General features: G+C 36.3%; 1 protein-coding gene across 1 annotated transcript; it reads right to left on the bottom strand.

The window, feature by feature from the left end:
* Window positions 1-905: 905 nt before the first annotated feature.
* On the bottom strand, window positions 906-22160 carry SLC30A5 (solute carrier family 30 member 5). Its single transcript, XM_081941074.1, has 16 exons — window positions 21894-22160; window positions 19367-19489; window positions 18495-18561; window positions 16554-16639; window positions 15710-15797; window positions 15495-15582; window positions 12073-12149; window positions 11338-11508; window positions 9543-9831; window positions 8210-8418; window positions 6239-6396; window positions 5077-5206; window positions 3107-3332; window positions 2328-2554; window positions 2086-2214; window positions 906-1310 (listed from the first exon to the last, which is right to left on the bottom strand). The coding sequence occupies exons 1-16, from the start codon at window positions 21974-21976 to the stop codon at window positions 1140-1142; spliced, it is 2322 nt and encodes a 773-aa protein (XP_081797200.1). The 5' UTR covers window positions 21977-22160; the 3' UTR covers window positions 906-1139.
* Window positions 22161-22950: the final 790 nt, after the last annotated feature.

Here is a 22950-nt window from a genome sequence, read left to right as displayed (position 1 = left end):
TGCTCTTCTGGTTTCCGGCCGGCCAGCTGGTCTTTGTGAGTGATGGAACACCAGAAAATGGCCTGAAAAACGGCCTGTTTTGGGGGATGTTTTCAGGCCAAAAATGGATCGAAAAACAGCCAAAAAACAGGCATGTGCACGCTGGCCAGCTGGTCTTTGGTTTTCTGGTGCTCTGGCGCGCATGAAGCCCAGCTGACTGGCGCGCATGAGTGCACCGAAAACCCGAAGACCACTCTGGCACATGCACATACATGCATTCCGGTTTGGGCACTTGGTGCCAAAAAGGTTCGCCATCACTTTTCTATGCCACTTTAGAGGAACTTTATAGCCCCTTAAAATTCTATAGAAAATTGCACTTGCAGTATAATTTTCTATTTGATTACTGTAATCAGGGACAAACGACTCAAGGCAAAAAAACTCAATTGTCACTGAATTTTTCTAGTTTTAAGTCTGTAATTTATGCAATGATTTCAATAAGTACTTATAAAAATTATAAAGTATTTATTTTACAGTGTGGTTCAAACTAAAGAACACAGAAGTGCAAAAAAAAAAAAATATTTTCCCTTCCCTGATTTTTGGTTAGGGTTAATTCACCTGACAATATTTCTATAGCAGAATCTATTTTCCTTCATTTAAAAAAGCCCTCCTTAGAAAATAGGATTGTATATAGAAATGGAATTAATATAAAAATGTACATTTGTATTTCATATTTTTAAAAATATTTGCACTCAATGTGTGGGTAAACATACAGCATCAAAACTTTAAAATAATTTTGAAAACATTTTTTTATGGAATCTGCTAATGTCCTTTTAAAGCTTATGAAAACAATTTTAGGTTGGAATGGAAGAGAATTGTTCATTATTCCTTTTGGGGGAAAGTGTACAATACATTTGTGCTCATCCACATTCATATAGCAAAATCAGTTTAATAAGACACCAAATACAATATTTTACATTGCCATTATTTCCACATATACAGCATATGTCCTGGGTGTCCCACATTTTTATAAACCTCTTGATCTGGTTTTAAAGGTATATAACAGTTTGTCTAAAAATCCATATATATAATCTGTACATTTATGTGCAAATTCTCTTGATGAAATAATGAAAGTAGTGAAATCGACAGATATGGACTCCAAATTACATGATGTAAGTACCATCTTTGTAGTACTTCATGGATTCCATTTGTTTTGTCATTGCAAGGACATCATGGAACCCTGTACTGAGGCCAGACATATGCTGAAAATAAGCTTCTTTTTCCACCTGGATAGTCAAATTGTTAACACCAGAATCTTTAAGAACAGCTGATACCTAAACAAAAAATGAACAGTAAAACACAAACATTAAATTTTTAGCAAAACTCTCTGTGAAGATCTAAGGAAGATAACTGTTCTTAGATAAGAAATATTACTCTATATTATAACCTACGTTGTAAATCTTCTCCGTGTGGAAAAAAATCCATTTTTAAAAAAAGCTGCTTTCTGGGCAGCAGAGGAATGACTTCTTGTCTCAGCAAGTCTAACCTAGGATTCTACTTTTTCTATTGGCATAATATGCACAAAACCTACAGTGAAAGCACATTGTGCCCAAGACACTGAAATTTCAAGCGAAACTGGAAAACAAGGGAAATGAATTGTACTGATCAATCTCAGCATCATTTTTTAAAGGAGCAAGGAACAGAAAAATATATGCATATACGTTAATTACATATACGTTATCCTTATTTTTTTAATGTAAAAAATGGATAAAGTGTTCCACAGTTCCATCCCTGCCTCATCTAAGTCATCGTATCACTGCTATATACCTGTTGGAAACTTTTGGAGGCTTGGAAATAACTTTGAAAATGAATAATCCCCAGACCAAGATTGCCTTCAACAACGAGGGGAGTTACATGCAAGACATGATAAAATCACCTGCCGGTTTAAACAGTCTACTAATTAAAGACAATGAGCAAATTTCAGAAGATGTTATCACAAAGGTGATTTTACCATTTGTTTGTAGTATTGGTGACTGATATTTCACTAATCTAGAGAAAGTCGTAAGTGTGAGAACTGAAGATTCATGAAGAATGAACATACTAAGCTACCTGCTGTATTATTCTCTGTTCCATTGCTTCTGACATTACTTGTACGTGTATTGTGCCTGCCACCACATTAGCAGAGTGACACCAGAAGTGAGGATCTCTGTAGGAGATGACACCATCTATGTTCTGGATCTGTTGAAAAACACAAGAGAACCAGTAATAAATATTCTATAGTACTATTCAATATTATGTTTTCTCCAAAAAAATTTCATTGGTCTGAAATTATAGGCATTGTTACTCCTAACCTTTTCTAAAGCCATGTGCAGATCTTTTTCATGTTCTGGAGGCAGTCTCAACAAGAGTACTTGGCAAGCATCTTTTATTAGAGGGATAACACTGAGAAAAATCAGTGTAGCAATAAATAGAGAACAGAGTGGATCAGCTATCAACCATCCAAACTGTTGAATGAGAATTGTTGATATAATAACACCAACACTGCCAAGGGTATCTGCCAAGACATGTAGAAACACTCCTGGAGTGGGGAAGGAAACACAGATCATTAATACACTTAGTAGTTAGGCGACGTGAACAATAGAGATAAGTACTCCTATCAAGTACTCTAATCAATCTATATTAGATTTTAAAACCTGATATCCTAAAATACTTTTATGATCTACTTTTAAGAAAAATCTTTATTTATTACATGTGTCCGCCATTCCCAATAAATATGGGTAGATCACAAGTAAAATATAAAAGAGTCAGAAATAAAAATAAAGAATAAAAAAATAGCAAAGATAACAAGAACTGGATAAGAATGGTAAAAAAACAAACAACAAACACACACCATCCAAGGGGGTTTGCCAAAGGCCTTTATCTTATATGTCATTAAAAAAACCTCCCTTTTACAATCCTGTAATCCCTTAATTCGGGGTAGAGATGGGGTGACTGAACAGAGCTGAGCGTTTACTGGCCGGATGCTCTTCCTGATGGATGCCTTTCCTTATAATAAGATATATTATCGTATATGTCGTTCTATGGTTAAATAAAAGCGGAAGTCATAAAAAACCCATTGCTTTCTACTTACCCCTCATATTGGCATTCATGCTGCCTCCTAACGCTCCATGCCCATGTCCATGATTATGAGTGTGCCCGTGGTCATTGTGGGAATGGCCATGGCCATGGCCATGGCCGTGATGGGAATGACTGTGCTCATGCGCATGGCACCCTCCCCGAGAAGGCCCATGGGAATGGGCATGGCTGAAGGCACAGATACCAACAAGGTTTACTATCAGTCCTCCAACTGAAACAGGCTGCATGAAGGAGAACAAAGAAATTTTTATTTAATGCCATTAACTATGCCTAAAAAAACAAAGAACCCAGCCCAAAGCAACTTCCCCAAGTTGTTATCCTCATCCTATAGATTACAGAATTCTTAATTAAAACAGAGTGAATATATTGCAATATAAATAATATGTTTTGTATTCAGAGAATCATGGTGCTGATAAAACTTAGCTGTTACGTAATTATTGGGAATAAAGAATCTCTTATGCGATGATGCAAAACTACGATCTTTCATTCTGCACAACTAAGAAACAGATGGAAGAATGCAAGACTGTATGTTTACAGTACTGCTGTGTATGACATTCCTAAGCCGTGTGCATTTACATATTCACTGTTAATATTAATCATGGTTTGATGCTAATTAAGATTTAGAATTAGCTAATTCCGCTTAACTATGGAAATGATATATGGATATACCCCTTGGGAACTCTTAAGAGCAGTGGACCAACGTGAAGCTCGACTGATTGAGTCATTCATTTAATTTACAATGGCCACCTAATCAAAATGCTTCAAGTAGTGTTAAGTGGGTTAAAACATCATTAAAACAAACAATAAGCACTATAGGACTAAATACAAAAATAACAACACATTGAAGAATATGAAAAAAAACATTCAAGAAGTTTGAAAATTGCCCTAACCCTGACATAGAAGCCTAATGTTGGCACTAGTTGTATGTCATTAAACAACATTCCTTGTCTTCTGTAAATGCGGTTGCAACTAAATCTCTATTTCAGAAATAATTTAAATTTCAGGCCATAAGAGAAATCTAGATTAGATTTCATTTACCACTGTATCATTGTGGCATCTGCTAACCTGCTTATGTCCCAAGTTTTAGTCAAAGGAGAAGATGGAATTTAGCAAGCTGTGAAACAGTTGCTAATTTTTACTATACAGATTCTTTTAACCAGGGGAAACCTGAAATAGATTTCACAAGAAGTTCAGCCTGGATAGAAAATATTCAGTGGAATCAAGTTATATATTACATGGATGCATTTTTACTTAAGCATGGCAACCGCTGCATACATGGCATGAAGAATAATAATAGATTAGTCTACTATTGTACATTACGGTACTTAAAAGAGGCTGATTATTAATAGCCCCTTATAGACAAAATATACTTTATTGAGAGAAGGAAATATGTTAGATTAGGTGGGTCATGGGCACATAAACAGACATGTATGCTTTCCTTTACTATTCACATAATTCTCCCCAACGTTCATTTTGAGAATGCACTATTCTGAGTCCTTTGATTGAGGCAATGACAAGACACTAGGTTTTTTTTCCTCCATGAGGAAAAAGGGGTAAATGCTGCATTTTCTCTGCCATTACCAACAACAGAATAACACTGTCCATTTTTTGCTATGCACAAAGTTAAAATCATGACACTTTATGCCCATTTACAAACACTTCAGTGTTATTGCCACATAAAGGTGTCAGTGGCTCTGGCACATAAAGGCTTTCTGAGTTGCCAGTCTCAGTTCTACACACTTCCCACCACTTTTTCTCTGAAGGAAAAGCACCATTAATTTTTTTTTGAGGTTGACAATTCTGAGGCCAGCTAAGTGTGATTTATTTTCATTGTCATGCGAAACTTCTATGAATTTAACAGCATCAGAAATGCTTGGAAAAGTGAATCCTGTTTATACTGAATTTTAAAAATGCTTTAGAGTAGTATTTTTTAAAGATGATAGAAAACAAAGTTCACAAACTTACAGTCAACATATTTGTATCTATATCTGGAGGATCAACCAGTCTGGCCACTGACTCAGTGAAAACAAAGAAAGCTATTACCATGAGAAAAAGGCCGTTAATAAAACCTGAGAGTATTTCCACACGGCCAAACCTGAAAGTAAGAAAACAAGGAATAAGACTATAGACAAAATATAGTGAGATGTTCTGAATATGCTGAAATTTCAAAGATTTCAGATAGTCCTTGTTTAACAATGCTAATTGGGACTGGAAACTCCATCATACTTTTTAAAAAGATTATTTTATTCCTAAAGTTAAAATACAAACTCCAACCTCCCCCTCCCCAAATACAAACGGAAAAGCAAACAAAAATAGAACATTTTAAAATGTGCAGTAAAAAGGATAAGACAAAAAAACATATAATTATCTTCCCTGGTTGACTGCTGATAAATATACTGCAACAATATTAGGTTCATAAAATAAATAAATAAAATAAATAAAATAAATAAAATAAGTAAAATAAATAAAATAAATAAAATAAATAAAATAAATAAATATACATACATACATACATACATTATATCACAGAAGTGAGTATACCCCCTCGCATTTTGTAAATATTTATATCTTTTCATGAGACAACACTGAAAATGACACTTGACTACAATGTAAAGTAGTGAGTATACAGCTTGTATAACAGTGTAACTGTGCTGTCCCCTCAAAATAACGCAAAATACACAGCCATTAATGTCTAAACTGCTGGCAACAAATACTTAAATATTTACAAAAATGTGAGGTGTACTCACTTCTGTGATATACTGTACATGCATGCATGCATGCATGCATACATACATTTGACCGGAAGACAGAACTAAACGTCTAAAAAAGGCTCAATCACCATCCTAACCCAAGGCTCTGGATAGGAACCAGGTATTTAATATTTTGTGCAAAATTAAGAGTTGGGAGTTGTCTGCCTCTCCTTTCGGTTTGTAAACCATGACTTTAAAAAACTCCAGTGCCTTAATACAATACATAAACTGTGATTACTAAAAAACAATATATCATTCTTTAATGTAACTGAAGTCTTTTCATTACGTTTATTTGGTGTAAATTACCTAGCTTTTAGTCTCACAACTTTGTTTTTATACCCTTTAAGAAATCTTTATATCTTATTCAGTATACATACCCATAGGAGAATATACGGGTTGCTTTCCATCTCGTCATCAGCGCTGCAAAGAGACCCATAACTAAAGCTGAACAGTCAAAAAGCATGTGAAATCCATCCGAAATTAATCCTAGACTATTGGTCCACACACCATAAAATAATTCTATAAATGTAAAAGCCTAAAAAAAACATAAAAAAATAATTTTATCTTTCAAAATGAAACACGTTAGTGTTACATATCAAACTGATTAGAAAAATTCATACCTAATGGGATTAAAAAAACCCAGATACATATACTATTCTACAAAGCATAATCTGGAAGAAAATTATATTCTGAATAAGCATTTCAAATGTTTGCTTTTATAAAAGAGAAAATTATACCCGAAAATGATTTCTGTTTCACAACAACTATTAAAACAAAGATGTAGAAAAAAGTTTCGCTGCTTGTCTTTTGAGCCATGGTGTTAACAGTGGCTAGAATGCAGTATTGCAGGCTAACTCGATCCACAGCCAGGAGTTCGATCCTGAACAGCTCAAGGTTGACTCAAGTCTTCCATCTTTCTGAGATCAGTAAAATGAGGGGCTAGATTGTTGGGGGCAATATGCTAGTATTTGTGAATTGCTCAGAGAGTGCTATGAAGCCTGATGGGGCAGTATATAAGCCCAGCAATAGCACTTAACACTTATATACTGCTTCACAATGCTTTACAGCCCTCTCTAGGCAGTTTACAGAGTCAGCATATTGCCCCCAAACAATCTCCGCCCTCATTTTACCGACCTCGGAATGATGCATTCTACTGCATTCTAACCACTGCGCCACTGCATCTGCAGTATCTGCAGTGCTATTGCTATAGTCTTTTAGTGATTTATTTAGCTTTGATAAGAGTAAAACAATCCACTGATCCATTATTTCTTTTCAATATGCAATTTTATGCCTGAACATTTAATAATGGTTGGGCAAGGTGGCCAAGGAAACAGCTAAGAGAACAAAGTATCACCCTATTTCCAAGAGGAAACAGAAAGTAAGTGCTACTTCAAGTCAATTAATTCTGCACACTGAGACAGAGCTTCTTCTTGAACAGTTTTGGCAGTTGCAATTTTTGGGTAAGACAGCATATTCTGGACTTCGGGGTACAAAGCTTGGATGAAGCTGATTCATATTATCTAGGAACATATAAAAGTAATGGAAAGGAATAAAATATTCTTACTTTAGTATTTCCTCCCCCGACCCACTTTATATCCTATGAACAATAATGTCTCATCCAGTATCACCTAATGCTTTTGAATTTTGTCATCAGTTTTAAAAGCAGCTGCCCTTTAGACTAGCTCACAAGTCATGTCAGTTCAGTAAAACACTGTCATTAGTTTTACTGCTGACTAAATGGATGACTTACCGTAGTTTTCAGACTATAAGACGCTCCAGACTATAAGATACATCTAGCTTTTGGGGAGGAAAACAAGAAAAAAAAAACGCCTCTGCCTCCCAGCATCCACCTGGTATTCATCTGGCCCATTTGCCGCCGCAGCCTGTTTGCCATCGCAGCCCATTATAGAACAACTGATGTGCGCCGCATTAACCCTCCCCACTGCCATAATATTTGCTGTATAAGATGCACAGACTTTTCCATCCACTCTTTTTTTTTGGGGGGGGGGGGGAGAGTGCGTCTTATACTCTGAAAAATACAGTAGCTCCTTAAGGATATATACATTTTTGTGAAGTTAACATGCATAGGAAAATGCAAGGAAATAAAATTAGTCTTTGACTGCAGTCCTTACGCACAAAACTGTTTTACCAAGTTATCTATGGGATTTCTTTTGTCTAAAATTATAAGGTTGGACCATATGATCAGTGCAGGCCCTTCCAGGGAGATTTACATTAAATGGAGGCTTCTGTTTTATTCCCAATGCCAAATAAAAAAAAAGTAATTGCATATATTTCTCTCTCTCTCTCTCAAATTCACACAAGGTTAACTATTTTAAAGATAAGCTTACCAGATTTAGGCATAGAAAATAAAAGATCTGCCTTGAGTCAGACTCCTCAAGAATTTGCTTCAGTGATTCTTTAATAAATCGAGGCAAGGACTGAGAGCTGTGTTGTAAAGCATCGCCCATAAAATTGTACAGTGGTATTCCTTCTGGCGAATAACCAATGAGAGTGCCTTTCTGCCCTTTCCGTGTTGGGGAGGAAAGAATATTGGCAGCTGAAAAGGAAAAAAAAATGCCTGTGTCTCACATGAAATACAAACGCATTTCAAAGTTTTTTCCCCCAGAGACTCAGACTATTCAATATCAGTTCAGTTTTATATCATACTAGCTACTTAATCACTTAATGCAGTGGGTCTCAACCTTCCTAATGCCGCGGCCCTTTAATACAGTTCCTCATGTTGTGGTGCCCCCCAACCATAGCATTATTTTGTTTTCCGTACTTTTTTTGAAAATAGGTTTTCCAATGGTCTTAGGCGACCTCTGTGAAAGGGTCGTTCGACCCCCAAAGGGGTTTGTTTGTTTGTTTATTTATTTATTATTTATTTAATGTATGTGGCCACCATCTCAACAAATGAGTCAGGACGATGAACAATATTAGAAAGATGAAACAAAAAGAAACACAATAATTAAAATACAGGGCTGCTGAAAGAAACACAATAATTAGCCAGACTGGGAGATGGGCTTGAGTACTAGATATCTAGGTTTCCTTCCCCCCCCCCCCCAAATTAAACAATAACTAATCACTCATCTTCCATGGATTGACTAGCAAGAAACCTCAAATTTTTAAAAAAACCTAATCTACTTCTGCAATTTAGCCTATGGATATGTTAACCAAGGCAGGATTTTCAAAGGAGATAATTCATGCAATTTGATAGATACTATTATAAAAATTGCTTCCAAAGAAAATCTAGAAACTGTAAACCTAATCACCTTTTCTTCATCCGGCAACAGAATAAGCAACAGGGAATACCTTCGTGCATGTGTACACAAGTTTACGTTCAGAGCACTTAGTGCAGGGGTGTCCAAACTTGGGAACTTTAAGACTTGTGGACTTCAACTCCCAGAATTCCCCAGCCAGCGATGCTTCCCAAGTTTGGACACCCCTGATTTAGTGTAACTTATTGATTTACTTTAAAATGAACAATGCAGTTCTCTGTGAACTAAATCTCTGTAGTAGCAATAGTGATGATTTACAGCTAGAAATTTCAGCTCGGTATTTGGGAAAAAACACAGAAAATGAGTGCATTTCGTGATATCAAGGTTTTTTTTTAATCAATGCAAGCAAATATCTTGAACAATATTTCATTTCCCCTCCCCCCAAAAACATAGTCATACTTACATAATATAAAGAAAATGGCACTGACTATCACTCCTCCAGATATAACATGCTCTGTAGTTTCCTGGTGTGCTGGTTTGTTCATAGCACGAAGCTGGTTTGTTATTGGATGTGTCCAAAAATTACCAAAAATTAAAGCACTAATGAAAATGAGAAAGGATCCGTAGCGGGCACATTTTGATACTTCCATCTTGACAAAACACATAGATTCTACATAGAAGTCCAAAATTATGACAAAAAAGATTACACTTAAAAAGGGCATGATGAGGGAAGGCCATGATTCTACTTTGCTCTGCAATCAAAATATGCAAATATGTAAATACAGGCAGTACTATTTAAATATTGTATATACATTATAGAACAAACATATTTTTCTTTACTTCTGAAACAAACAAAAATTAGCATTGTTTATTAACACATTTTATGATTTGAAAACAATACCGTGTACTCAGGATTTCTTTAACAATTTAGGAATAACTAATTATTAAGATAAATAAATATATACCATAAGAAAATATCATGCAAGATCAAATTAAAATCCCTGAGTACGACATTCATCACAAATCTCTAAGAACTTGCTTTAGCAATCTCTACAGTACTGTTCATCAGAGTAAATTCAGAATTTTAATTGATCAATTTTCTGATTAGAAAGCCAGTTTGGTGGTTAAGGTACCAGGCTAGAAATCAGGAGATAATGAATTCTAGTCCTGTTTTAGGCATAATACCCGGCTTGGTGACCTTAAACCAGTCACTCTTTCTCAGCCCTAGGAATTAGGCAACAGCAAATCACTTCCAAAAAACCTTGGCAAGAAAACTTCAGGGACTTGTCCAGGCAATTCCCAGAAGTCAAGAATGACTCAAAGATACCCAACACACTTTCTAATTATAGCCCATTAGATTTATAAAAATATTTGAGGAAAAAGTAGCAAATTCGTAAAATTATAAATGCAATGTTCTTAAAGCTAGCAAGAAATTGGATTAAATTAATGAGTTATTTAAAAAATGAAAGTGAAATTGGAGTGGTGAAATTTTGATATCAGTTTCAGAAAAAAGTGGACTACAGTTGCATTTCTAACTTCTGTAATTGGCAAAGCATATGTTATAGAAGAGCCGTGGTGATGCAGTGGTTAGAATGAAGTACTGCAGGCTACTTCTGCTGATTGCCATCTGTCACCGTTTGGCAGTTCGATTCTGATCGGCTCAAGGTTGACTCAGTCTTCCATCCTTTCGAAGTTGGTAAAATGAGGACCCAGATTGTTTGGGGCAATATGCTGATTCTGTAAACCGCTAGAGAGGGCTGCATAGCACCGTGAAACAGTATATAAGTCTAAGTGCTATTATTGCTAGCATTCACCTATTCCTTCATAATTTCATCTAAAAACTACTGTAGTATTCTCTGTGTCAAGCTGCGAAACACTGCAGGAACCTGCCCCGTCAAAACCTCTTTCCCTTACCCAGAACAGGATGTGTTATTCTGCTTTGATTGCGCCTCTCATACCTTTATGATAAAGGTGGGATAGTCACGCCAGGAGGTTTCTTCTATTTTATGCGTTTTGTTCCATTTATCTTTGGAAAATGAGAGAAGTGCAAAAAGCCACTTCTTCTAGAGAACACATTTCAAAGTGAAACTGCAGAAGTTTCAATCCCCATTCTTTTGGGAAAGGCATTGAGTAAACAAAACTGCCTCTCCGAGAGTCATGGATTGAAAGTACTGACTGCATTAACAAAGATGACTTAGATATAATGTTTTGACATCAGAATGAGGCTTTCTCTTTAATAGTCAAGTGACGTTAATTACCTCTGTTGTCAGAGACAAAATGATCACCCAAGGACACAGAAGGAGAACTGAAACAAGATGTGATAATGATTGAAGGCGTTTGGCTCCACCAATATCGACTGAGAGTTTTCGGGAAGCTGTGTGAAATCCAACTTTACAACACAATGCTAATACAAGCAAGATTACTCCACCCTACCAAAGGCAAAAAGCAAAAAGTTCAATTAACACTCAAAAAAAATGCTCAATATTCCTTTAAGTATTAATAAACACCACAAACTTTACATTTTTCTCAGAAACCAGAAGAAAGATGCATGTAAAATTATTGGCAGTCCCAGAAATTTGCAAACAATTGATAAAACAATGCCTAAAGCTGTACCTAGTGATATCCAAGTTTCCAGTTTCCTAAATCCAAGTCCTCTGCTCCCTAACATACTGCCATTATGATATAAATACATAATAAATTACTGCAAATTGAAGGCCATTAAATAAAAATATGATTTCTCAATGCTGTTGCAATACAATGTAGCCTTTCTACTGTGAAGTAAGCTACCCTAAGTACAATGGGACTTTTCTCCAGATAAAAGATGATTGGAACATGTCCAGCTACAAAGATACTTACCTTTAAGGATTGTGCATGTCCAAAAAAATTGAAATAATTCAGCAGAAACTACTGATAGTACTTTAAAAAAGTTTGCTAACAATAACCATTTAAAATAATCAAGTTACTAACTTTTAAACAGTTTATTCAGCATTTACCTTATGATCTGCAACTCCTAAGAAAGTGATGACTGTATAAAGCATATGGGTTAAAGCACTGTCATGATGTCCTTCAGCTAAAAAAATTGAAGTTCAGGAAAATTCTGCAACAGGACCTTATCCCTGTCTCATTCAGGCATGCATAACAAGAACAACATTTTGATTTCTATTAATTACTTTCTTAAAGAAATTAAATGAAAGACAATCCTTTTAGTGAAAAAATGAGTTTCATCTGATTTTTGAAGGATAAGCTAGGTATTACACAATCACAAACAATTGTCTTAAAGGTGCAAAACAAAGGAACAAGTAAGAGGACTTTTTAAGAATCTGGGCAAATATTGTGGAATTGTTTTGTTCATGGTATAATTTTCCTGGGCCTTTTTTTTCCTTTTTGGGTTTTTGTAAATGTTTATATTATTTTGTTAGCTGTTTATAACTACTATTTATTTATGTTAATTGGTTGATACACTATATTGCCAAAAGTATTCGCTCACTCATCCAAATAATCAGAATCAGGTGTTCCAATCACTTCCACGGCCACAGGTGATAAAATCAAGTACCTAGGCATGCAGACTGTTTTTACAAACATTTGTGAAAGAATGGGTCGCTCTCAGGAGCTCAGTGAATTCCAGCGTGGAACTGTGATAGGATGCCACCTGTGCAACAAATCCAGTCGTGAAATTTCTTCACTCCTAAATATTCCAGTCAACTGTCAGCTGTATTATAAGAACATGGAAGTGTTTGGGAACAACAGCAACTCAGCCACGAAGTGGTAGGCCATGTAAACTCGTCCAACATCAGTGTGTGACCTCACAAATGCGCTTCTGGAAGAATGGTCAAAAATTCCCATAAACACACTGCTAAACCTTGTGGACAGCCTTCCCAGAAGAGTTGAAGCTGTTATAGCTGCAAAGGGTGAACCGACGTCATATTGAACCCTATGGATTAGGAATGGGATGTCACTTACAGTAAGTTCATATGTGAGTAAAGGCAGGTGAGCGAATACTTTTGGCAATATAGTGTAGCTCTTAAAAAAAACCCAACCATGTAACACACACATTGGAAACATCTTTACAATACATATGCTAAAATATACAGTAAATAACCATTTTCAATCTAATGGAAAAGTTTCCAAAGTGAGTTATAACCTTTACACTGAAATCTTATGGAATAGTCTTCCACTATCAATTCCATCTTGTTCCTTATTTTTTATTCTTACCAAAGGTAATGTTCCATAGCCTCAAACAGAATGCATTCCTATCAAGAACCTAATCTGTAGACATGCCAAAAATCTGGATCTTGATGTATTAAAAAATCTGGCTCATTATTTTGCAGATAGTTAATGGCCTCTGAAGGAGAATTGTGTGCTTTATGTTCTTAAGGGGACAATACTGTAGTAATTATTTATGGGATCAACTTAGGAATTCTTCAGTGTGAAGAAATTACCATTTAGATTCTAATTTTACATTCCTGGTAAACAGAGTTGAGCAATTCATGACCCAGCTACAATTTTACTGATGGACTTAATATTTTTGAGAGGCTGAGGTAACAAGGTAGCATACAAGTGGGCACCACTATTTTCAGTGTGTTTGCAGGATTTTTTAAAAACCCAATTTAGATAATCTTTGAGTTATGGTAATTGGGATTGAAATTTCCATCAACAAGTGCTCTGGTTATAAGAGGGTTGTCATGTGACAACATCATTTAGCAACAGCAATCCCTGTTGTTGTTATTAACCAAATCTCAACAGTCACTAAAGACCCACCCTGATCCAAGCAAGACTTGGCTTGGCCCCTTTTGAGGCACCCTTGCAGTCCTAAATACAGGTAGGTTGCCAAGCACCCAAATTTTGATCATGTGACTGCAGGTGTGGCCATAATTTTGGGGACCAGACATAAGTACCATTTGTTCAGCAATGCCATAACTTTCAGCAGTTGTTGAACAAATGGTCATTATGTGAGGGCTACTTCTATACTTATTTCACGACTGCTTTCAGATGTCACCTGTCATAAGATGTTGGAAAATTGTGCTTTCACCAACCATGGTGAGAGAGGATTATGATCATGGTAACAGCTTGTTTCACAAGCTGACCTAATGCTTAATTGGTGTTATGATGCATGTCTACTGTTGATTTTCCTAAATATCTCAGTAGCTTTCTGGACTGACAGCAGCATGCTTCTGACCACCTTGCATGAACACACCCAGGAGAAACTGTGATGATAAATTTCCAGTCATTTTTGGTAATCAGAAGGCAATACTGGGTGACTGAGAGATTACTGCCTTGACCACAGACATTGGCCAAGAGATATTGTAGAAAATAAAGTATCCTCAGGCTTTTAACTCTGTGCGAAACCCTTAAGTTAAATTGTCTATTCGGCAGCATCAGTAGCATGCCGAATCTTTACTTTGTATATTCCCCACTCTCCACCCCCCTCACCCTCCCAAGTTTAAAGAATTACCTCTTGCTTTAAAGCAGGGGTGTCAAACTCAATTTCACTGAGGGCTGCATCAGGGTTGTTTCATCTCAGGGTGGGCGGGCGGGCGTGGTCAGCTTGACATTATTTATGTTGGGGGCACCCATTTTTGGCAGCAATGGCCTGCAGCCCTCTGCCAGTGAAAATGGAGCTCCAGAGGCAGCCCACCCGGGCTCAGTTTTCATTGGCAGAGCAGAGGCACGATGGGACGGTGCTTGGTTGTTTCCAGGGTGGCCCTGAGGACCAGATCTAAGCACCCCACGGCTTGGATGCAGCCTGTGGGCCTTGAGTTTGACACCCCTGCTTTAAAGCTTCACATGATCTGGTTCAGGGATAGGGATTGTAGCAGAGAATTATATCCCTTTTTACTTGGGGTATCAGTTTTTTATACTTTCTCACTAGGGAGAAATCCTGATTATAGTTAAATACCAGTTTCTAATAAGAGCTAAATTATTACAGTAAAGTTATTTTACTTTATATTCCACTGTGTTTGGAAACAACAGCAGGTTAAGCAGTATTTTTCAGTTTATTCTGCTTGCATTTTAAAACAAAATGCTATATTCCTTGCAGAGCATAATGGTATATAGGCAATAAACAATAAGCATTGTTATATATAGGGAAAGCAAAAAACAACAACAACCTTAGTTCTTTTCATAATCACATTAATTTACAGGAATGAAAAAGGTATAACTATAGTTTTCTCATTATTTTTCAAGGAAGAAGAAAATCAAGGAAATTAACTATATTTTTTTAATAAAAACCAACATGCTAAAATATGCTATTACATAACCATTATGTATTAGCAAGTTTATTTCAGAAATAGCAATTCAATTGGGCACAATTTCTAATAGAATAAAGTACTTCATTTTTTCCAATACGTTAACAAGTTCGTTAAAATTAAGCAGCTAGTAAAAAAAAATCTCTTTATTATAAAATCAGAAAGGATACGGTGTTCTGCAATTTTAGCCATGAGATCATCATTATCAAAAAGCAGCAGGCAGATCACAGCAATTATAAAAAATGCCACACCTCTAGTCTGGGGAAAAAAGATGGAGAAGCTGGTTATAAAAGGAGACAAATACTCTGAAAAACTTCTGGCAACAAAAAAACAGGTAATATGAAAACTTTTATTACGTAAAGTTTTTTTGTAAAACAAATGATACCTTTGCTGGCCCTCCTTTGGAACTTGTGAACAGGACACTGAGTAATGAAATGACAACAATATCACTATGTTCAAAAATCAACACAGTTCTGCAAAAGAAAAACATAGCATATGATTTTGTAAGACATTAATTTGAAAGCCTGAGGCTCAAACACTCAAACAGTATTTCTTTCTACCAACTTAATCAGAACATTTTTTTCAGTACCGCCTCATTCTTCCCATCTGTCTATAGTTGGGGATATGGGATACAGTATGTCTTCTGCTGAGTTTTGCAAGACACAACAGAAATAAAATTCTGCCTGTCTCTCTGGTTCAATGATGATCTAGATATTAAGAATTTAATCTATATTTTCTCAATATTACTCTTAAGTAACCTTGCACAGGATAAGTACAAGTCATACCACTGAAAAAACTCCTTCTCCATACTAAATAGATCAATTTCTGAAAAGAAGGGTATAGGTTTGCACTGAAGTCTGGGCTAACATAACTTTTGTTTTGGCTAGCATAAAGTTATGAATTCTAGACCCAATATACTTGTTTCAAACTGGTGTAAGAAAAAAGGGTAAAGCTTCTCCAAGAGTTATAATGCAGGTTTTAATTCACAGTCCAGGAAATTGATGCTACAATCATGGGCATTTGTGGCATCTCAGTCTGTTTTAAGATCTCGTAACCTTTTAGTTTAGCTTTTTGCTATTACTGTGACTGGGTTCAAATACTGCTAATTTGAGCTGGCTGGGATGGAAGTTTTGTTTTAATACTTCTGTAGGATTGGAGAAGGCTAACCTAAATCAATTTGATTTGTACATCACATTTTTCATGGGTAAATAAATCCACAATATATTTACCTTAGTGGTCCACACAGAGTAAGGCCAAAAAACCACAAGAATGATATTATACAACCAACAACAGCATGTTTAATTATTTTGATCCACTGGAAGAAAAGAAAAATGCATGAGGATTCTTATACTCAATTCTGAATACAAATCATTCTCTTAAAAAGCATACCCAATGTTTTGTTAGATTATTTAACTCTGAAATACACAATTCAATAATTCACATCTAAACAGTTTTAGTACAATTGCAAAAATATAGAACTCTGGATGCCCACTAAACTCTTTTCTCTGCAGTATCCAAAGCTCTATAGACTTGCAACACCAACCTCTACCATTCTGAGAAAAATACATAAAATCAGGCTAAGCTTTACACATTGTTTTTAAACATTTTTAAAAAAACATTCAAAAAACTCCAAAATTCTCCCCAAAAAAGAATTGGATAATTTCAGTCCTTATCTGACTTAACAAAATAATGTCATTACCAAAATGCTACACCGCCAATCCTAGATTGAACTAATTCATTAATATATAGCAAATGAATTCAGAATACTTGAAATTTTCTCACAAAATACAGCATACAACTTCCTCCTAGAAGGACTCCAATATTTTAGCTTTCAGGAAGGCTTTAAAAAGTTGGCTCTTCCCCCAAACAGTGGGAAAGAGTAAGGTTAGAGCTGGGAATTGTAGTTGGTGATGTATTGCTTCTACTGTTTGTTGTTGTTATTGTTGTTGTTTTATTTTTGTTGTGAGCCACCCAAAGTTGTGGCACATAGATACTTCAAATAAATGCATGAAATTAAATGACACGTCTGCCTGTAATACAGATAGTCCTCAACTTACAACCACAATTGAACCCCAAATTGTTGTTAAGTGAAACATTTGTTAAATGAATTTTAACAAAAGCTTTTAAGTGAATAAATTAATTAATAATTTAAGTTGTTAAATTAATAACATGGTTGTTAAGTGAATCTGGCTTCCCCATTGACTTTGCTTGATCACATGACCTCCAGACACTGCAACCATTATAAATATAAGTCAGTTGCCAAGTGTCTGAATTTTGATCATGTGACCATGAGATGCTGTTATGGTTGTAAGTGTGAAAAATAGTCACTTTTTTCAGTGCCGATGTAGCTGAACAATACAATACAATACAATAGCAGAGTTGGAAGGGACCTTGGAGGTCTTCTAGTCCAACCCCTTGCCTAGGCAGGAAACCCTATACCATTCCAGACAAATGGCTATCCAACATCTTCTTAAAGACTTCCAGTGTTGGGGCACTCACAACTTCTGGAGGCAAGCTGTTCCACTGATTAATTGTTCTAACTGTCAGGAAATTTCTCCTCAGTTCTAAGTTGCTTCTCTCCTTCATTAGTTTCCACCCATTGCTTCTTGTTCTACCCTCAGGTGCCTTGGAGAATAGTTTGATTCCCTCTTCTTTGTGGCAACCCCTGAACAGTTATTAAATGAACTGTTGTAAGTTGAGGACTACCTGTAATAGCAGCTAATATATAATTTCTTGAACTGACAATTGAGCTTTGGTTACTTTAGAGAATGGCATTTGGTCTTGGATTGTAAATATAACAAAATATAAATAATGTAGAGAACTAATATTATGTTTTCAATGTATTTCAATAGGCAACCTCATTGTATCAATTCTTAACTTTAATAAACTATTGCAGAGACAGAAATATATAAGAGACAAAATATGTTTAAGCTTTCCAAAATGCATTTTCCAATTTAAATCATGAAAAATATCTTGAAACTTTCATATGATTTAATACAATTTTGGAGATGTTTCTGCACTATTACAATTCGTTTCCAACTGAAATAAGCATTCTGTCATTCTAATTCCATATGCTATGTTCTGATCCATTCATATACACAGCTTGTCTTTAACAATTCATTTAAACAAGTTCATATAAACATGATCTCTGTAATCAAAGTTCTACAGACCTGATGCTTAGTTACTGGTTTTCCAGAAGAAAATGGTTTTTGAATCAAAATGGTAAAAAATGCAGATCTGGAGAAATACAAGATCCTGTTAGTCAATGACTGAAATTTAGAAAAAAAGATCAGTACCTACATTATATTTATATATCTTGTAAATTTGGCTACGGCATTTTAAAGCATTGATTTCACAGAATAAGACAAATCCATCGTTTCTAATCTGAAACTCAACAAATCTTATTTCATGTAGGAATTAATATATATTTATAGAAAGCTACAGGAAAACAGCATTTTTGCATTGTTTATGTATTTATTTCTACATACTTATTTAAAAGATAGGTAGAAATAAACTTATTAAAAACATCTGCAATATTTTTACTAGCCAATTAATCAAAAGCAATTTGCAAACATACTTTTGACAATGGTCTCAACTCTAAATCGATGCTAATTATTCTAGCAAACTACTGTTGCAGATTTTTTGTGACAAAATAAAATTCATTTAATTACAGAAAATGGCCTGACTGACACCAATAATGACTAGAGATGGCTATGAAAAAGAATTAAAATGAGGAAGTATGCTTGACAACAGAAGACCATAAATTTTCAACAGTCCTATGATCTCAACAAGTCTATGATGATGACCAACTCCTCTAGGAAAAGTGTTTAGATACAAATGTCCCAAAGATGCTTTTTCAAGAGGCAACTTCTCATCCAAGAAGCTAAACGTCTTCAAAGAAAAACAAGTAAGTACAATTGCCTCTTGAAAAAGCACCTTTGGGACAGCTATGACCTGGATGACCAAGAATCTCCAAAGGCATTTAGATACAAACCAAATGATAACAACAATTGCTGAAAAACAAAAACAAAAGTCAACTCACCCAAGTTTTACAATGAAGATAAATTGTACAAGGTGAACTACTTTCAAGAGATCATAGGATTCGAACAATCCTAGAGCCTTCAAAAATTTAGTTAAACATAGTAACACTATATATTTAGTCAGGCTGAAAAGAAGAAGAAAAAAGTTAAATGCTAACTTTTTAAGCAAGGCTATACAATTATGTAAACATATTTTAGGTAAGCTAACTTTCAATGTATCAATTCTAGAATTAAAGTTAAATGCTAACTTTTTAAGCAAGGCTATACAATTATGTAAACATATTTTAGGTAAGTTAACTTTCAATGTATCAATTCTAGAATTAAAGTTACCATAAGGCTATAAACATTTTTACTTCTAATGGAAAAATCAAAAGTAAGACAATTTAAAAGATTTCATTACTTAATTTGATAACTGCATGAAATGGTTTCTGATCTATAATGCCCAATGGCTAATCAAACATTTAAGGTGTAAAATGCTAAGAGAACTAAATGCACCTGTCCTTATTTATACTCTGGAATTATATGAAGAAAACTTAATTGTACTGTTCATGACGCATTTGTTGCTCAAAATACTATCTCATTATTAATTTCTCTGCTTTACTGTAAGTTATTTAAAACAAAAGATGCATCCTGGATTGATCCAGTGCAATACTGCTAATAGCAAACATTTACTATTAGCAAATAATGTCCCACTTGCATTTATTTATTGCTTTGTAGTCCAATACAACAATTTACTGGTAATATGCATGCATATGTTACATAAAACCAAAGACACTCAAAACTATAAGTAACTAGTTGACTTCTACAATATAGGCTAAAGTGACAGATAAAAATGAGAAACTGATTCAGTCTGTACAATTCAGCATATTCAAGTATGATTTTAATATGGGAGATTGAGCTCTATCCAGGTTACCATATAATAATATATTGACTTTAGACCAGAGAAATAAAAGCCTCCTATGGGGATTTGAGGGGGGGGGGGGAACTGGGAAGAATCCAAGGATGGGGTGATTCCACTATGATAAAAATTAGTACATTTTACCTGGTTATCTAAGTCACAGAGAATCTGCTAGGGTTTTATTGGAGTCTAGGATAAATAAAGTTGGTTTTTATAAATGAAAATATTTTAAAACTGAACTTTGAATTTGGCTCAGTGTAGGCTTTACTACACTAAAGAAATTTAGTATAAAAGAATTGTTGCTATTCTAAGTGAATAGTGATGCATGACTAAAGGAAATTGTGCATCTATATCTTTAACTGGGGAGCCAGTTTGGTGTAGTGATTAAGCAGCCTAGAAAAAGGAAGCCTCTGGGTTTTAGTTGTTAGGTACAAAGCCATTTGGGAAGCTTCTCCTAGCTCCAGCAAGAAAAGAATAGAATAGAATAACTTAGTTCTAGGTTGCTGTAATATGCATATTGCTCCTCTCCTTGCTTAGTTTCCACCCATTGCTTCTTGTCCTACCCTCAGGTGCCTTGGAGAATAGTTTGACTGCCCCGATATATTGGAACACTGCTATCATGTCTCTCCTAGTCCTTCTTTTCATTAAACTAGACATACCCAGTTCTTGCAACCGTTCTTTATATATTTTAGCCTCCAATCCTCTAATCATCTTTGTTAGATGACCATGGTTAACCACTTTTGAAAATACCGCCTTAAAATTACATAGCCATCTTTCTCTGACACACACACACAGATGGACAATCTTTAATAGTTTTGCAGAGAAGAAATCTAGCAGGTGTACGATAACCTAAGGAAACCACAAGTGGGAAAGAACAGATGCTTGATGTCCCTGTCTGTGGCTTTTACCGCAAGGAATAAAGAACTACTGATGAGGATACGGAGTGCATAAACTGTAAAAGTCTAACGGGGCTTCCACTTTTGTAGCAGAAGACGATTCCGTCGCTAGGAAGACCTAGCTGAAAAGCCGTCTTCTACCCTCAAAACGACGCTATACAGCACTGCTCACCAGAACTAGACACGACAGTCCCTCCCCAAATGCCATCACTCTGCTAAACAACTAATTCCCACAACACTGTCAAATTATTTTCTAAGATTGTATTACTATTCTTCTTCTCTTCCTTCCTAGTACCTATCTCTCCCCACTTACGACTATAACCCTGTTGCTTGTATCATTAAAATTTATATTGTTTTGTTTCCTATTATAATTTGATTGCTTATTAGTAACCTATGACTATCACTAAGTGTTGTATCTTATGATTCTTGATGAATGCATTTTATTTTCCTTTATGTACAGAGAGCATAAGCACCAAAGTCAAATTCCTTGGGTGTCCAACCACACTTGACCAATAAAGAATCCTATCCTATCCTATCCTATCCTATCCTATCCTATCCTATCCCAATTCTATTCGTTGCTCTACAGAGGAAACGATGCCTCCACGTCAGCCCGGCTGCAGGCGGCGTCTTGTCAAAATGACCTCTAGTCCCATCCAAGAAACAAGAACCCGCCTCGCAGGCTCCGCCTGGACCCGCTCCCACTCTCGGCTAAACGCTCCCAGGACGGTCAGTTACCGGGCGCTGGGCACATCCACAGGCCCCAGCCGCCCGCCTCTGGCCAGGGCCTCGTTGCTGCTTCCGCTGAACTTTTCTTCCATTGCCGGCTCTGACGCCCGGCCTCCTCAGCCGCCGCCGCCGCCACCACCACCTCCGCCGCCGCGGGGCCTCCTCATCCTCCAACAGACCGAGGGCTAGATGAGCGAGCGAACAGGTAAATGACGGCCCGCAGCAGGCCTCAGCCCGCCGCGGAAGAGGAAGAGGCCGGTGAGCCAAAAGCCACGTCCTCAGCAGCCGCCGGAACTGCACGGAAGCGGAAAGGGGAAAGCGGGGACCGGAAGGAAAGAGACACTCGCTGCTCAACTTCCCATCTCTTCCCCCGCTCCTGCCTCAATGGATTCGCCCATCAGGGTTTTAGGAAATGGTATGAGGCAGCGCCATCTATCGGCGCATGTCTGCATTGTTTTCCTCCTGGAATGATGCTTACAATACAATATTTATGCCCATTTTCTCGGGAGGAGATTCTCTCTGACTCTGACCCGAGTCTTTCAGATACGGTCATGTCACATTGTTGCTACTGGTAGCCCGGTATTATTTTGTTGGCTATATGGGCTTAAATTCAGAGTGAAAATCTCTGGCCTTCAAATATTGATATACCACAGTTCCCATAATTTGCAACTGCCTTGGCCAGTGGTTCATATCTTTCTAACTAGAGTCTGCACTTGAATCAGAAAAACTCCAGTGGGAAAATACTTGTCCTGTTGTGGGCTGTGGCTTCTCCCCACAATTCATTGGATTCACTTAGAATTCTCATATAAAATAAGGTACAAAGTTGTAGTCTAATAATAACTCAGAAGCAAGTTCCAAAGACTTGGGGGGATAACTACATTGGATTGCAATCTACCTATAACAGGGGTGTCCAAACTTGGGAACTTGAAGACTTGTGGACTTCAACTCCCAGAATTTCCCAGCCAGCATAGCGCATAGTCCACAAGTCTTCAAGTTCCCAAGTTTGGACACCCCTGACCTATAAGAAGCTTTCTCAGAAATAAGCTCCATTCAGATTGAACCCAAC

This window comes from Natrix helvetica (genome assembly GCF_964273705.1).
Source record: "Natrix helvetica genome assembly, chromosome: 2".
Classification (NCBI taxonomy): Eukaryota; Metazoa; Chordata; class Lepidosauria; order Squamata; family Natricidae; genus Natrix; species Natrix helvetica.
Note: the sequence above shows the minus strand (reverse complement) of the source record. Positions and strands in the feature narration are given on the sequence as shown.